Source organism: Lepeophtheirus salmonis, chromosome 7, assembly GCF_016086655.4.
Source record: "Lepeophtheirus salmonis chromosome 7, UVic_Lsal_1.4, whole genome shotgun sequence".
NCBI classification, from domain to species: Eukaryota; Metazoa; Arthropoda; class Copepoda; order Siphonostomatoida; family Caligidae; genus Lepeophtheirus; species Lepeophtheirus salmonis.
In genome coordinates this window covers 17,953,632-17,971,745 of record NC_052137.2, presented here as the reverse complement: position 1 = coordinate 17,971,745, position 18,114 = coordinate 17,953,632, and the positions used below count along the sequence as shown (strand labels likewise).

The 18,114-nt window shown below is 31.9% G+C and overlaps 1 protein-coding gene across 1 annotated transcript in view; it reads right to left on the bottom strand.

Moving 5' to 3' along the window:
- Nucleotides 1–1,476: 1,476 nt before the first annotated feature.
- The window catches only part of LOC139906019 (zinc finger MYM-type protein 1-like), a 40,504-nt gene continuing 23,866 nt past the window's right edge, over nucleotides 1,477–18,114 (bottom strand). The window contains exons 3-4 of the mRNA XM_071890109.1: nucleotides 2,008–3,578; nucleotides 1,477–1,951 (exon numbers count right to left, since the gene is read on the bottom strand). Coding sequence (XP_071746210.1) covers nucleotides 1,625–1,951; nucleotides 2,008–3,578 — 1,898 coding nt within the window. The 3' untranslated portion in view covers nucleotides 1,477–1,624. The remainder of the gene's footprint in view (nucleotides 1,952–2,007; nucleotides 3,579–18,114) is intronic.

Below are 18,114 nucleotides of genomic sequence, written 5' to 3'. Positions count from 1 at the left end.
ACATTACTTCTGAACATTATTTTAGGAAATACGTTACCTTCTAGAAAGTGCAGACCTTGGGTTAATAATCCCAGAAGGAAGACAATGTAGCAATTGTATTTCATTGTATTTGTAGTGGTAAAATAATGTTAATTGTCAATTAAACACAATGTTTTTTATAATAATAAAAAAAAAAAATATGGTGTCAGTTTTTCCATATTTGTTGCTCTCATTCTCTGATTTGTTCTCTTAATGTACGATCAGATAAATAATTATTTTTATAAAGATAGTACTTATGTAGAGCAAGTTGATCCTTATTATTTTTTTAAAGGGTTAAATGTATTTATTCATTTTAAACAATACATTTATAAAACAATGGAAACATTATTATCATGTTCTGATTTAAAAAAAATATTTAAAAAGAAGAAACCACAACTCCTTGCTTATTTAATATTAGGTCAACGACACAAGGGTACAAAACAAAAAAGAAAACCCAAAACCCGGCAAATAAACCATATCATCAAGAGAGGATCTTATGGTAGCTTTGACAAATAATTATTAATAAATATTCTAAAACATTGTGTTTTAGTATATCCCATCGATGGAGAAGAAATTCACTGCGTAGATTAAATATTATATTTTGGAGATGAGCCTCTCAATCTTCCATCTATCCTTATATCGTGAGGATGTTACAATGAGTCAATCCGAGGTACTCAATCTCACTTGAAATTTTTCCAGACTTCTTCTTCCCCTATCCTAAGGATCGGGGTAATTTTTAAACATTGGTAGAATATTTGTCATTTTGTTGAAATGTCAAAAATTCTGGGTCAAATATAAAAGCTGTAAATGACCAAAGAACCCCATAAATTGTGCCATTTTTAGACTTAAATATGCCACAAAATTAAAATTGCAAGAAAAGGAAATAACTAAGGTCCTTTAACTCAACCACTTACATATTAATTCGAGCCGTCACTTGTGACCAATTTATTTATTCGTAATTGATTAGAATCATTAAATTATGATATATTAATATTTACTCAATCTTACGATAAAATAAGTATAAATTTCATTTATCAAACCAATGATTTAATTTCAGAGACGAGGAAGAAGATTCTTTATTTATCAAACCTATATAATCACAACCAGTGCCGTATGTCAGGAAGATTTTTCGGTCCGCTTTACAAGGGTGAATGGTTGATTTTCAGTGGTGAACGTGGGATATTTAAACAGGGCAAATGCTACAGCATAGATTAAATCTTGCAAGAATATCGTCCAATGGACTGTCTGACCATTATTTTCTTCAAGCAAACATTGGGAAAAATAAAATGAAAAGGAAAAACTCTAGACGGAAAGTCAATGCCGACCTATTCATAAAGGAAGGAGTATAATGGAGTATAAAATGCACGGTGCAAGAATGAGAGAAAATTTTTGAACTATACAATTAAGTCAAACAATTTAAACCTCCTTAAATATTTTTAAAATAATAACGGATGAAGATAATGAACGAGATTATAATATACCATGAAACGGTTACATCGACAGAAAATAAATTATGTTCACAAGTCTTGATGTTCTTAACTCGCATGTATACGTGGTGATGTGTTTGAAAAAAATGAAGAAAAAATGCATGTGTTCTTTATCATGATTAGAAGAAGAAGTTTTTCCTCTCTTTCCTTGACGCAAAGGTGTCAATCAAACTGTCCATGTCTTCATGGAGCACCTTGTCCACCATCACCCTGTCCATGTTCAAGAGGGTGAGGGAGGAGAGCCTCTCCTGGTCCATGGTGGTCCTCATGTGGTTCTTAAGCCTTCTGAGACAGGAGAATGACCGCTCCGCCTCACAGCTGCTGATGGGCATTGAGGCCAGGAGAACGATCACCTTGTATAGCTCCGGCATCAGGCGGAACACTCCCGAGCTTATTAACTCCACAGCAATTTGTGACGAAACCATGTCTTCTGTGTCAATATCTGCCTAGAGAAACATAAATTTTAAACATATAATGCAAAATGAAACATTATAATATTAACCTTGAATTGCTGGAAGATTGCATGGTCTGACTGGAGCTGCTCGAGTTCAAGTCTGTAGTGCTTGGCGACACGCTCAATGACACAGGTCTCCACTTCACTGTCATTGACGATTGCAATGAGATCCATTGTGATGTTTGTATCGTCGGTGGCAAATCTGCTCTCAAGCTCTAATACAATCTTATTGATTGCAACATCGAAATGTGTTTCACGGAAGTAGGATTCAGTTGTTCCTTTCCACTTTATTCTCCTTGGAATCTTCGCCTCCTTGAATTCCAAATCAATTGAGTCCTCCTGGTCAAATACTGATTTCATCTCAGACGACTTCAACTCAGCAAGTTTCCAGATTGATTCAAAGATTTTCTCATTCTTAAGATCTTCAAGAGTCCTAATCACTAGGTTGACGTGTTTCCGGGCCTTTGTTAGGTCAACCTTTCTGCCTTGAAGTTCATCTGACAAGCTAGATGTGTGTCTGAGGAGTGTCTTCAACAGTTCAATGCCGAAAACAAATTCGTGACTAAAGATGCTGTTGAGCAGAGAAGTTGCTGTTGAACTCGACAATGTATCTTTTCTCATTATTATGAGGGTCTTCATGATTCTGACCATCCCTAGAGATACAGCGTGTACAGCATCGTAGCGGAGACTCCAGCGGGTAGCAGACTGGTTCTTCAGGGTCATCACCTTGGCATGCTCCTCATCTTTACTTGTTATCTTCACCGACTTGTAGATTGCTGACCTCTTTGGTGACCCTTCAATGAAGTTGTATAAAATTTGTACTGTCCCCATTGTATTTCTCAACAGGGTTATATCTGAGAGAAGATCCTTGACTACAAGATTGAGGACATGGGCGTAGCAGTGGATGTAGACACACAGTGGGGCTGCTTCCTTCCACCTGGCGGCAAGACCCTTCTTGATGCCGGATATGTTGGAGGCACCGTCCGCGGCCAGGGAGACAGTGCGGGCGGGGTTAAGGCCGAGATCCTTGACAGCCTCGTGAAGCTTCTCAAACAAATATTTGCCGTCAGTCTGGGTAACTTTTACAAACTTGAGGAAGCTCTCTTTCTTGATGCCTTCACTCGTCAGATATCCCAGTGACAGACTGAACTGCTCCGTGTTTGACATATCTGATGTCTCATCAACAATCACAGAGAACCAGTAGTCATCATCGCCGGCACAAGTCTTGACATCTTCAATTATATTTTCCGTCACTTTGGATGCTATAATCTCTATCAGCTCATTTTGGATGTCAGGTGAAGTCCATTTGGCAAAACCTGCCCCAGCTGAACCAAATTTTTTGACTTCGGCCTCCAGTTTATCTTTGAGAATATGATTGTCGTGTGAACGCAGGGACAAAAGCTCCAAGAAGTTTCCTCGATTGTTTTCATTAGATTCCGTCAACTTTTCTCTTGTTTCGGAATCGCCCCTAAAAGCCAATCCTTGCTTTGCGAGGAACCCAACAGTTTGGAAAAGATACCTCAAATAAGCTCGCCACTTCACGACTTCCTCAGCATGTTGAGACTGAACATGGCGAGAACCGAGGTATTCTTTCTCTTTGATGTGAGGAAATTGATCCACTTTTACATCGACAGTTTGTGTTTTTGTTGTTAGAATGAACTTTCAACGAGAAACTGTTTTTCAATGTTTTGAACTCAAATTTCCCAAGGTTGGAAATGGAAAATTTGGAACAGGCGAAACACTTGGCTGACTTTTCAACCTCGTCATATTCTAGCCACGGGAACTTACGGTACCAATCATATTGAAAGTCTCTGGAGTATTTGTCATCTATCTGAGGACTGTATGTTTGTAACTTGGGCTGTAGAGGATGATCTCTCTCGACTTTAGGCACAGTTTCCCGCTCAGTCTCCACTCTGGTTCTGGTCTGGGTGTCCTTCCGCTTTGGCTCCCACCTGGTAAGTATCGGGTCACCCAGCTAGCTCGTGAAGACGACAGGGTACTCTGGGCCTCCGTCCACAAACTCCATCTCCTCAGTCTTGCTCTTCTCACCTCCCTGGACATTGTCGCTAGTCTCAGAGTCCTCTGCAGAGGGAATATTGTTGTTGTTGACTACACAGAGCTGCTCGGGAGAGAAGATTGGTCCGATATCGAGATTAGGAAGTCTTATTCCATGAGAAATCCGTCCGCTGGAGTAATTTGATGAGTCGCCATTATTTTCTGTGTCTGCAGTAACTTTCTCTTCAGCAAAAACGGACTTTTCAGATCTTGGTTCAGGCAGTAAGGCTTCAACTGGAGCAGGGTCATCGGGACAGGAGGAGGCAGTGACTGAGGATGAGGATGTAGCAGAGGAAGTTTTCTTAACAATAAAGTTCAATGATTTCTGCTCCTTGTGATCAATTTTCACTTGATACTTGCAGCTGGGGCCATTCTTATGGAGTTTAACTTTGTGATCATTAAAGTTGTCCTTCTGTATTTCCTTCTGACAGATAGAACAAATCACCAACTCTCTGTTAAAATGCGTTTTCCGCTTCCCGTGATACATTTCTGATAATTAATAAATTACTGTAACAATCCACTCTAAAAAGTACATAACTATTATTTATGTCCCTTTTAAGCAGTAATAATTTAATTTATCTTGTATTCAATGAAACAAATTCTCACGCTCTTAAATATTTCAAGAGTACTCCATACGAAAAATGTTGTGTGCGTCTTTTTTTTTTTTTTTTGGCTGTAAAGTACTTCACATTTGCAACCAGTAACGTTAAACGTAATATCTAACTCAAATATCCACTCAATGTGAAGTATTTTAAATCCATACGAAAAATGTTGTATGCGTCTTTGTTTTTTATTTTTGGCTGTAAAGTACTCTTGAAATAATTGCAGTAATTTATTAATTATCAGAAATGTATCACGGGAAGCGGAAAACGCGTTTTATATTCAAAGGTTCAATCATTTATATTTATAAAATGACAGGCAATATTTGAAAGAGATATTACGGTAAATTACAGGATTTGAATTCAAATTTCTGCGATGAATTGAGATACCCGAGAGTGTTAACTGTAGTTTAAAACCTCCGTTTTATCTATCTGACTTAATTTGGCCCCAATATTGTATTAGAGATATAATTTATTAATTTACTAATTCTATGAATGTGCCGGTGAATTTTGGCTACTTTAAGTACAATTTGTGGTGCCTCCAAAGGATTAATCAGAATCATTTTTTCATTTAAATGAACTATAATTTGTTGGAAAATGTATTCCATGTTCAATTTTGAGAAAAATTATCTAGGTTCCTTTTGGGTGGACGTGCTACAAATATGTAATTTTATTATAATGACTCAGTACTATTATGAGTTGGTCATAAGCTACATATATATAATAGATTTTAATAATTAATTATGACTTAATTCATCTATATTTACATACCTATATGATTGGTGGACGGTTGAGTAAGGGTTTTTTTTTTGGTCCGCTGAAGCGGACAAAGCGCAATACTGACGTACGACCCTGATCACAACTTGTGCAGGAGCTCAAAATTTTATTCTGCTGTATGGAAAGAGTGGAAGTGTTACTTGTTCTTTTTTATTAATAATTTATACATGTACTACTAAAAAGAAATCAGTTGTGTTGAAAAAATTATATACAACGAAGTTTGACAATAAACTTTTATTTATAGTTTAAAGTAGATGGTTTTAGTTTAGAATTTTCACATAAACAGACTTAATATAAATAAATAATTTTTAATTGGCTATCTTTAAGATAGCTTGTTCGTGTTAGTGAATAATAAATATTTTTATAAAGAAAACAATCTTTTTTTTTTTATGAAATATAATTAATATTTTTCTATCATTGCTAAAAGTTAACGTATTATTATTATTTTTTTGTCTTATAATTACGCAATTAATTGTAATCTGAAAGAATATTTTGTCCTTTATATGAATTGAGAGGGGAAAAATGGGTGTTAGTCATTATTAGTTATTGTGAGAGGCTGTCAAGGATTTTTTGGTTTTTATGTATCGATATTTTACAATGGCTTCGCAACAGTACGTAATATTTCGTTAACTTATTTATTTGAACTATATAGAAGTTTTATTTTTTTAATTTCTGGATGTATATTCTATCCTTTAAAAATTATTAAATTAATTTTAACTAAAAATAATGACAATATAAATAATTATATTTTTATGTTGCCAAAAAAAAAATGATAGAAAATAATGTTGACATTTTTAATGAATTTTTGTCTTTTTGAATACTTTCAACAAATAAAATTTTAGGCCTGATTGACAGTGAAAACAATACTTTTGATGTATTTATACAACTTTCAGATGCCCATTATGTTGTGGATGATAATTTGGGGGATGAAAAGGATTCTTCCTCATTAAATTTCAATTTCAATCAGTTGTTGCAGGTGCTGAATTTCGAAATAACGAAATTGATTCCCTACCTTCTTCCAAAAACATAATAAAATGGGTCAAACGAACAGTTCTACCGGTCCAAGAAGAAGATTGTTCACAATATGATATCTCATGTTATAAAAAAATAAGTCTGTTAAGACTCTTTGACCTCTTTTTTTTTTTAGAAGATATAATTCAAGAGAGTAATTCATATTCTTTCTCCAATAATTGGCCTTTACATTCTATTGAAACGAAAGAATTAAAAGTTTATTTTATCCTAAGACAACGAGAATAGCTAATAAAACTTTTAATTCTTTCGTTTCAATAGAATGTAAAGGCCAATTATTGGAGAAAGAATATGAATTACTCTCTTGAATTATATTCAAATCTAACTACGATCTGAGACAAAATGATAAATATACTAAAATCCGACAGTCTTATTCAGCATATTAAAAAAAAAATGCAAAGAAAATTATATTCCATCAAAATTTATATCACTCGACGAATCTATGATCCAATATTTTGAAAGGCATGTCTGCAAAGAAGCCATTCTAAACAAAACCAATTCCATTTTGATATAAGGTTTTGTGGTTGAGTACAAATTATGATATTTTGTAAACTTCCATCCTTACCAGGAAAATGAGGCAACAATGTTGAAGAACTTGTGAAATCATTCAAAAAAAAGTACTTGAACTGTTCTCAATTTTTTGTATGAGTTCAACAAATGAAAAAAAAGTTTACCTTTTCATATTGAGTTTTATAATTTATTCACTAAAGGAACTCCAAAACAGTGGACACATTGGAACTGGAACAAATCGATAGAACCATCCATTTGATGTAATTATAAACAAATCTTCACGCCCTTTTGACACTCTTGAAAATGTAATATCTAATTGACCATGTGAAAATACTGATTTTGGTAAAACTAACGCAATTTTTTCAAATGTTTGACCTTGTAATTTATTCATTGTCATTGCTAATTTAATTGGCAACTGTTTTCTTATAAGTAAAAATGGAAATTCATTACCTCTAGAACTAAGATTGATTCTTGCAATTATTATATAAGAATTTCCGTCTTCCACCATAATGAAGATACATACTAAGACTAACTCGCTAATCCTCAACTTCCTTTCTTCTTTTTTTTAAATTCAAATTTAATATACGTTCTCCCTTTTCAACTAGTACAATAATTCCTCTTTTTAATTTTATTGGTACATTTTCGAATGGAAAACCACAAACTTAAAAAAACTGTGAGACACGGACAATAGATCTTTTTTTATTTATTCCCTGTCTAAAGTCTGTATCTGAAATAAATGCGTTTTTATCATCGTTTTTCTAAGCAAGACAGCATCAGACACACATATTTTATACTATGTAGGATTAAGTGGATATAATCTCAATGAGAAGCTAAATAAAAGCAAATAACATTTATATTGTGACTATTTTTCTCACAATATAAATTTTATTACAATATATTTGATATTTTTATTCCTCTGTTTCATTACAAATTTACACTTTTTCAAATTAGATTTTTTTAATGTTACGACTAGTGATGGGACAAGTAATCGTAATGGGAAAATCCAGATTTTTTTGTGGAACATAATTCGGAAAATAAGGCGTAATTTTCGATTCTTCTATTCCACTACTTTTGTATTTAACAATCTATTACTTTTCTAAGTTGTGAAAAAAAATTTCCCTACAAATACCGGAAATTACCATGTGAATTTATGATTTTAGTCTTATAATTTTATAAAACATTGTAATTTGATTTTTAAGAAAAACCCTATACAACATAGAAGAGAAAAACTGAAGGTAAAAAAGACGTGTTCTAAATCCTTGCAGTTGGGCAGGAATGGAAATTTTAGTGCTACAATGTATAGTTTTTCTGTATGAATATGTGAAAACGAGTGCTCCATGGTGTATATTATAAATATATTTGATCAAAGACATAAACATGGAGTTGTATGAATGAAATATTGCAGGTGTGTGCATAAAGCATCCAACGTGTATACAGGGTGCATTATATATAGTGCTCCCTGATGTAAATCATTTAAATATTTTTGATATAAAAAATAAAAAATTTCAAAAATGCATATACCCCATTTTTGTTCTCAGCTACTCAAATATGATTAAAAAAACCTCCTGGACAACGATAACAGGTGCCAACGAGAGCTCAAAGTCAATTGGATGACTTGATAAATGTTGTATTTTAACTCGTTTCACTATTAGTAAATAGGTTGTGCAAAACTTTGTTTTGTCTTATTTGAAGTATTTCCAAGTAATTCAGTAAAACGTCTTTTAAGCTTACTCGGTCCACCCTTTTCTATATAAAGTGATAATGTTGAGTTTATCTTTCAAAATGTATAAATAATAGGACTCTATATCATATATTTGGGTTATTTTTACTTAACGCAATAAATTAATTCATTGGATATATTTTCTTTTATGTGTTTTATTTTATATTCAGGATATATTTCCTTTCTTCATGAATGCAACATTGTAGAAATGGCTTTTATTTCTCATCCACTGTAATTAAACAATGGAAGTCTTTTCATGTAGCTTCAAGAATAAAATAATAATAAATTTTGAAATGGTAAAACAGTGTCACGCTTTTAACCGACATGAAGTAACATATTTTTTATCTGAAATTTGATTTCCAATAATGATAGACGAGTTGTTAATGAAACAATAAATAAAATTATCACTGGATTTAAAAACAATCACGTAATAAACAAACAACCTTCTCCATTTGATACGAAATATATTTTGCCATGTCCCGAGATATTTTACGACATTTTTTCTTCAGCTTCTTGATCGTAAACTTATATTGTTACAATAAATAAGCATATATTAAATAACGATATTTTATTATCTTTATTTATTTTAAGCTGGGAGATTAATAAGGATATTTTCAGAGAGTATAATTGTTCTGACTCTCCAACGAGCTAATTTTAAATTTTTTTATAATTGTCTCCACCTAAAAATATAATACATAGTTCTTTCAGCTCTATGTAATTATATCTTATAACTTTATAAAGCTCACTGCAATAATATTCTAATAAATCTTCAATTTCCGAAACTGTTAACTTCCACTAATTACTGCAAAGAGTCTATTTAAAATGAATCTATATTTTTTCAATAATCTTTTCATTTTTGAAAGAAAATAATATTTGGATTTGTTGTTACAAGTTTGATTTCTACTTCAAAATACTTTTTAAAATCAATTCATGAAGATGATGACGAAAAGGAAATAAAGTCATTTATTTTTCAAATTTTTGGTCCAGTAGCATAGTGGTACTATTAATACGGCCAGTATTGGAAGATGTGGTATCACAGCAGAGAACCTACACATTTTCCAGTTCCCAGTCTATGATTGATTTTGATATGTAAAGCCAATTGGCAAACTTTCTTCCTCCATCTTCCAGTTATTCAAACCAGGCAGTAATTTTCTATCCCAAAGTAAAGCTACAACATCTGATATGTGTCTTTAAAATAAATTTTGATGGCATTCCCCGATCTTTTCTTCAACACTCTTTATCCTTTGAATAGAATACTTAATTATTTGAGCACTCTAAAGATTAAAATACCCATAAGACATTCCAACATCCCATTCTCTCATTATTTTTTTTTCATTCTCTAGGACAGAACAGGTATGAATTGATATAAGTATAGAGTATTACGCGTGAGTGTGCTCATGAAAAACAGAGAGTACCCCTGAGAATTACTATATTATTAGGTCAATTAAAAATAGGGAATTTGGCATCCGGTCAGACTCTCAAGCAGCAATTGGACCATTGCGGTCCAAATTGCTACATGTCCAAGGTACGAAAACTCTTTTGAGGTTGTTAGCTATTGAGGCACTTCTCTCCCTCTGCGGTGTAAGAGGTAACAGTAATGCCACTAGAAATGAAGTGCCGGATATGCTAGCCTAAGCTGGAGCTGTGGATTTACCTCCTACCCGAATTGTTGTTATACCTCGGTTATCTCTTTACAGATCCATTGCATAAACAAATGGCGGACACTTTGGTCAACCAAGACTATTACCATCAAAGCCATTTGATGCGCCAAAGAGTTAGACTTGGGAGGTGGAAGCATCTCTTGGTTTCTTCAAAAGAAAAACTGAGCTCCTTTTCATTCATAACTCGGCATTGTCTCCTACGCGAACACTATCACCTTATGCACTATGAAGTTAGTCCACTATATCGTGAGTATGGGTTAAAAGATGAAGAACCACTTCATCTGGTTTATGAATGCCCTAAATTTATGATTGAGCGAATACAGGTTTAGAACAATGTTCGACCTTTTCAAGAACCTTCCGTCTCCAGCCTCTCGAGTTTCTAAACGAATTCTGATATCTTTGGCTGGTTGAACAATGCAAGACAGACTGCAATAGAATACCTAATACGGCAAACTATTGCGAGGGCCCATAAGTTAAAGTTATTTTTACATGTACCCGTACTGATTGTATGTTTTTATATGATGTGTAGCAATAAATATTTAATTATTTACAAATATTAAATTATTTCAGCCAATTAACGCTAGTGTATAATAAGAATATGAATAAATATGTCAATAGTCTAGAGATTGTTAGAAGTATTATAAATAATTTCGGAATCGGGAATTTTGATGAAATAGTCTCATAACTTTTTATTACAATAAAATATCAGTTGTTAGAAGTTTAATTAAAACATTATTTAATGGAAACAAAACATTAATTCTAAGTAATCTAATAAATAAATATATTTTTGTCAATTTTTAATGAAAAGAGAAAATGAGTAATTTGTCATTTTTAATGACATATCAAACTAAAAATAGTGGTGTCAAATATAATATTATTTATCGCATGTAATGAGACACAAAGGAAGGATATAAATGATAATTGCATTTGTTTTTTTAAATGCCAAATTTTTGTACAGTTGTCCCGAGGATCATTTGGAAAGGGACATTATTCTTTTTATCCTCTTCTACTATTGACATTATGCGTCAGAATAGTAACAAGTAGTTTTTCTTATAAAAACCTCATAGACCCAAAAAGGTTGGAATGAACAGCATTATCCGAGATCATAATCACGGTTCATGATCTTGAACATAATTATTTCTTCAATAGTGGAATGTTTTTCTTCCCACTGAAAAGGGCTACAATCATCCATCTCACTACAATTCCGTGGTACTTAAGAATGAATTTTCCCTCCAACTATGAAGAACAGGCAGATAAAATCTGCAATGGATATTTAAATTGTTTGAATCTACCTAAAACATGGAAGAAGAGAATCGAGAGTTCCATATCTAAAATCAGGGTTGGAAAGCAATTTACTGCTCAATTTCATATATCCTCGGTTTTTTTAAATACTCCTAGTACGGTCTGCGGCAAAATGTTGAACCCAGTTATGCAGCCTTGCGAGTTGCCCTGCACTCCAAATTGTGAGAGATTTTATCACACTAAACATAGCTGGAATAACATAAAAAATTAGTACGCCTTTAATTTTATTTGGCCTCTCCTTAAAAATCCAAAGTACTCATACAAAAACAAAAGCTCTGAAGTTTGCCTTATCAAGCTGTAAAAACATCATTGCATAAAAGTTGGTAGTAGTGGAACCTATCAAAGTCGAAGAAATCAGAGCTATTTTGATCGCAGCCGCAGCCCGATATTCTGCCTTCGCCGTTAGGATTCCAAGGTCGTATCAGTCTTCATGGAACTATGCTGGGGACATATTACACAACTAACATTCATTGTCAGATAAAAACTTAAAATTCTTGCACCGTTTAATGAACAATTATAAGAAATTTAAAAGCTACTCTGGATCTTCAGAATAACTATTGTTTTATCCTTTTATTTAAATATTATGTAACTACTGCTCCTTCTTTTTATGAAATTTTTAGCTATTTGTTGGCTTTGTTTTGTTTATTAATTTATTGTCCCATTTTATAGAAGGAACGTTTTGTTGAAAATGGATTGGTTACTAACGTCATATATAGCAATTTTTCAATACATTTGACTTTGGTTTTGGGAATTATTTTTAAACTAGAATGTTTATTTTATATATATATATTTTTTTATATGTAACTTCTCTGAATTAATAGAGTCGCAAAAAACAAAACAAAAAACAACAACAACACTCATACAACTAGTGATTAATAAATGGATTTGTGATGTGAAAAATATTTTATTTTTACCTATGGCAATTATTTATTTGTAAAGGGTTTTTCATTAACAGCGCTCACATTTAAAAAAAAAAAATAAAACGAAAAAGGTTTGAGATATCGACAATTTCTTTATTTGCCGTTAAAATATATTTTGCTTCTTAACAAAGCCATTGAGCCAAAAATGTGCCTCTTCGCTGAAAATGATTTTACGTTGAAAATCAGGATCATTTTCACATTTTCCTTCAACCCATTTGACGAATTCCCGACGTTTGAAGTGGTCAAGCGGCTTCAGTTCCTGTGTCAACTAGATCTTATTCGGTGTAGGCAAAGATCTTTTCGCAAAATTCGCCACAACGATTGAGAACGGTGCGTAAGAGACAAATTTGGGTCATCTTGAATTGATGTGCTTGCGGCAGCAATATTTTTTACACTTCGTGCATTTCTTTGTCTCACTGGCACAGGAACATTATGTAGCGTGTATGTGGACTCAAATTTTTTCACCAAACGTTGAATTGTTGATTTTGCAGGTCGATTACGTTGACCATAAATTGGCGTTAACGCTCTTAAACCCTATATAAAAATTCATTTAATGATAGGCCATCACGGACCGGTTTAAATTATTTCATTTTTCAGTTAGATAAGCAAAAAAAATATAAAAAAAATAAAAAATAGAGTTGCCATAGAGAATGAACCGTTATCCTTTAACTCAAACACTTAATTGACCCACAAAATAGAACCTAGAAAAAATATCACAAAGTTTTTGAATTATGAAAAAATACTATTTTGATCACATCTATAATTAAATTAATTATATCTTAATGGATATATCGATTCTATTATTGGATCAAGCGTTACATTGTAGAAATCGTAGCACATCTGTTATTTTCAGTCGTATGATACGTAGTGGGAAATTAATCTTATATTGCTTCACAGATACGGATATATAGATTATAATACTGTGTCATATAAATCATTAATAAGAAGTAACTCCTGAGTAGTGTTATAAAACGTAGGACGATGAATTGGAATCATTGGGGGTACAATCAGGGGGGTGTAAGGGGCTTTTAATTGTTTTTTCAAGTTTTGGCAGTAAGTTGCATCCCGTTTTGGGACCCGGCAGTACCCGAAAATAACCCAAAGATTTGGGGTACAATCGAGGGAGGGCTCTTAGTAATTTTTTTAAGTACCAGCATAGGGTTGCTTCCCGTTTTGGGACCCAGTGGTACCCGAAAACACCCCCAACATTCAAAGTACATTTGGTTAGGCTGAAATGGGCTCTTAGAAGTTTCTTCAAGTATCGGCCGTGGGTTGAATCCCGTTTTGGGACCCAGCAGTACCCCCCCAACCATTCGGGTTACAATTGGGGGGGCTGTAAAGTAGTTACTTAAGTATCACCGGTACTCCGGTTTTATAGCAATTAATAGATTTTTTTTTTGTTAGGGTGTATACCTATTCCTCTAAATTAATATTTTTTTAACAATCAAGCAACACATTTATCATATTTTGAACTGTTAAAATTAAACTATTTGACAAAAGGGGTTTATTCATTTAAATTTACATAAAATACTCTATAATTTAGTAATAATAAAATTAATTAATTCCCTTTCTTGGCCAGTATAAATATAACAGAAACTCTTATCTCTAAAAAATGTTTTATGTTTTCCATTTATCACCAGGGTCAAATGGTCCCATATTTTCCCTATCTTGACAGCTAGCTATTTGTTATACAACATCGCTCATCGGGACATTTAAAAAAAATAACTCATAGGTTCTCATATCTATTTACTTTCTCGACCCTTTTATTGGTTTTATTATTTCTATTTTTGAGAAACATCATCTCTTCCATCTTGTATAAATTTAGATTTTCCGTAATGTTCTTCTAAATTTAGGGCACTTATAAATTTCTGCAGTCTTGGATGTGAACTTTCAAAACCTTTTTGACTGCATATTGGTACCCCACTATTCCATTATTTGTCCTTGGATTTCCATTCTTAGTACGTTGGAATACATACATTCTATAATTTAATTGGATATCGAGGTGTAACTCTTGTTAAGTTGTTTCGTTTTTTGATATACGGTACTTCAAAGTACGAAGTAAATTCTGCAGAAATACTTTCATCATTTCTTGTTCGAAGTCCGAAATGCAAGGATGCAACTTGCTTCATTTGTTAAATCCAGTCTATTTATTATCGAAGTACTTTTAATATTTCAATATTTAAAACTATCTGTATTTTTCAACTAATATAACAGTTTTAAATCTAGTGTTTATAGCTAAACAAATGGCAAAAATTATAAAAAGTACAAGGATACTATATATGGGGAATACAGTAACTGAAAAAAAAAAACTACTGTTCGCAGGAGTTCATACGTCACTATTATTAAAAAACTTTAAAATCTACAAATTTATTAAGGAACACACTTTTGAGCAACAAAGGATTTTTTGATTAATTTTGATTTTGATCTAATTTTAAGGATAATTAAAGATAGTAAAAAAGGTCAACCGTCACCGTTCTATAATTTCACATTGTTTGACCAATGTCGAAGTACAATTTCTCAATTACACCGTTCCTAGAAATGTTAGGGAAAGGAAAAGAGAAGACAAACTTGTCCCTTCAACGCATGTATCTCGTCTTAGACATTTAAATATCCTCAAACTACTCTTATCTGGATGGTGACAAAAAAATTATTTAATATCATTCTGGGACCAAATGAGAAAAATATAGTTTTGATTTTTGCCACATCATTTTTTATTGACGATCTGTCTCAGATTGTCGAATTTGGATTTCGATGTTTTTATGTACTCATATATATATATACAGTTTGTATGATTTTTCAAAATACATCTATTCCAATAATGGTTCATATTTGAACAAGTAAGACAGAAGCCATTTATAATAAACTAAATGGTAAAAAAATGATTCCAGAATTCCTTCATCAATATAAATTGTTTTGCATCTATTAATTTCCTGATACTGAATTGGCTAAATGTTTTTTTTTTTTTTTTAATCAATGATTTGAGACTACAGAGACAATAATGTCAAAGTAATGAATTCATAAAATAATTCGTAAAAATTAAAAAAAGTTGGACAATAAAGTTCATCAATCAACTGTAAATGTAAAAAATGCATGTGCTAAATCAAAAAAAAGGAGATAATCGATTTTCCTAAAAGTTAAACACTTTAATATTAGTTAAAGGTAAGATCAAGTTTTAAAAATTTGTCCTCCAAAAATTTAATCCACGACAGGAAAGATTAAAAATTTATTCTATGCCTTGAGAGCGGAATCCCTTTATTAAAACCTTTTTCTTCCTATGTTTAGAAATAAATAGACGATTTAAATAGGATCAATTCAAAAAAGAGCCTTATCCCTATGCTAAATTGACAAAATATGGAGTTTTTTTTCTAAAGGGTCATGTATTTAAATTCAAACTTTTAGCTATCCTATGAGATATCTTTACACTTTCTGGATTTATTCATCCTGGAGCCACGAGTCTCTGAATCAAAAACACTCACTTTTAACTTTAAATGGAGATAAATTGAGTTCTAAATATGATAAAGTATATGATATTTTACGCACTCATGTACTTTTGGCTGATCGGATTTAATTGATATTATAGGCTGAAATTTGGTTACTACTCTTCATTGTTCGTATTGAGACGCGAGGTATTTTTTAGAGTTGGTTATTCAGAATTGATAAGTTCACTTTTTTGAAAGGAGTAAGGTCTAATAATAAGTGTATTTTTGCACTTGGAGGCTTATCCCAAGTAATTGGGTGAATTTTTTAAATGTTTCATACTTCCATGTCAAAGCCATTAACTTTACTTACAATGCATTAATTTGTTATAGAAAATTAAACTAAAAAGTTTTAATCAAAGAAAAAAGGAAAGCGCACTTATTTGACACCAAAACGGGGATCGAACGGGGGGCAAAACCTTAAAAGTTTCAACTTCGATGCGGAGGCAATTTTATAAGCTTGATGAAATTTATACAGTGTGATAGCCCATAAAATGGCCTACATTTAAGTATTTAAAAAAAAAAAAATCATAAAATTTGTAACTGAAGTGTTATGTAACGTAAAATATATGCACTCATTTGACCCCACCTTACTCGATATATGTTTCATCTTTTATAAAAATAAACAATGTTCCATTTTATTTTAATATTAAATGAAAATGTGGTTTATTTTTTTACATCACTAGTATAAACATCATAGTTTTGATTCAATCCATAATTTCATTACATCATTTTATCCTTTAGGTGAAACATGAATTTCTTATTGTAAATGGATAAAAAAGGTTGATCAAGAGACGTTCTTCTCTAATACAAGCGAAATATAATTAGATACAATGGAACTGACAATATAATAACCATATCATGGATACTCTTCCTTAATAAATGTCTTCCTACGATAAGATTGAATACAAAGTCCTTTCTCTTTAGTCTTTAATAAATGAGAAAAGAAAATTTGAAGTTAGATTTGAAAGGAATATAAGGAAATTAAATTTTAAAAAATTAGCTCTTTCTTTGATTAAATTGAATCATAGTAGTTTATTGCTTTTGAAACACTCTTTCAAGTTTCACTCCCAAAAAAATTGACATTTTTCGACTACATCTTTTGTCTTTTCAAATCTCCATGATTAATGAATTAAATCACAAATGAGGGTTTTTCCAATGGACAATACGATAAGTCCCTGTCTGTGAGTTCATGATTCATCACTTTTAAATAAAAATTAAATATTCTCTTTTACAATTATTATTCAATCGAAGAATGATAAATTTTGGATTTACGTGGCTTTTTTAACAAGGTTGCGCGTCTAAATCTATCCAGATGTTAATTAATATATGAAGCATTAGGGTTTCATATAGATTTAAGTAAAGATTATCCATGAATTATGTTCTTTTATGGAAACATATTTTGTCAATGGTAATTTTTTTTTTAGTAATGCACCTATTTTGCCAGGTTAATGTGTAGAAATATATCCCGTCGTTACTTTTATTGTAACAAGCAACCTTTCATCCGAAAAAAAAAACCCCAAAATTATCTAGTAATTAGCCAAATACGTCAATCATATCTAGTGCCAAATATCTTTTATATATTTCCAGACTTTCACCGTCATATATTATTTCTTCACCATCTTTAAAATATATTTTGTAATATTGAAATATACATTGTATTTTATTCGTTAGATTATTATACTATTTGCTTGTAATTTTCAATTCAAAGCGTAGCTATTAATTTGTATTACTATATGAAAGCCAAAATTTCTTCATATACAGTTGAGCCCAAAACTATTCTTATCCTTTCAATATTTGTCAAATCTATATTGTTAATGTTTAACAATTGTTTTTAATTTTCTTTTTAGTAGTATTTTTAATAATAATAATTACTATTACTTGACTAAAAATATCAACTTCTTATTTAAATTTTTTATGCCTCGAAAACAATTTTTGCTTGTTTCAAAAGTATTCACACACCTCCAAAAAGGTACGAATAGAATAACAAACACATTTTCTATTTTTTTTTATCATGGTAAAGTCTGGAAAGATTAGGAAACTTCGATAAAGTTATTATAATTCCCTTCAACTATCTTCTGAGGTATAAAAGTGGGATGATCCAAT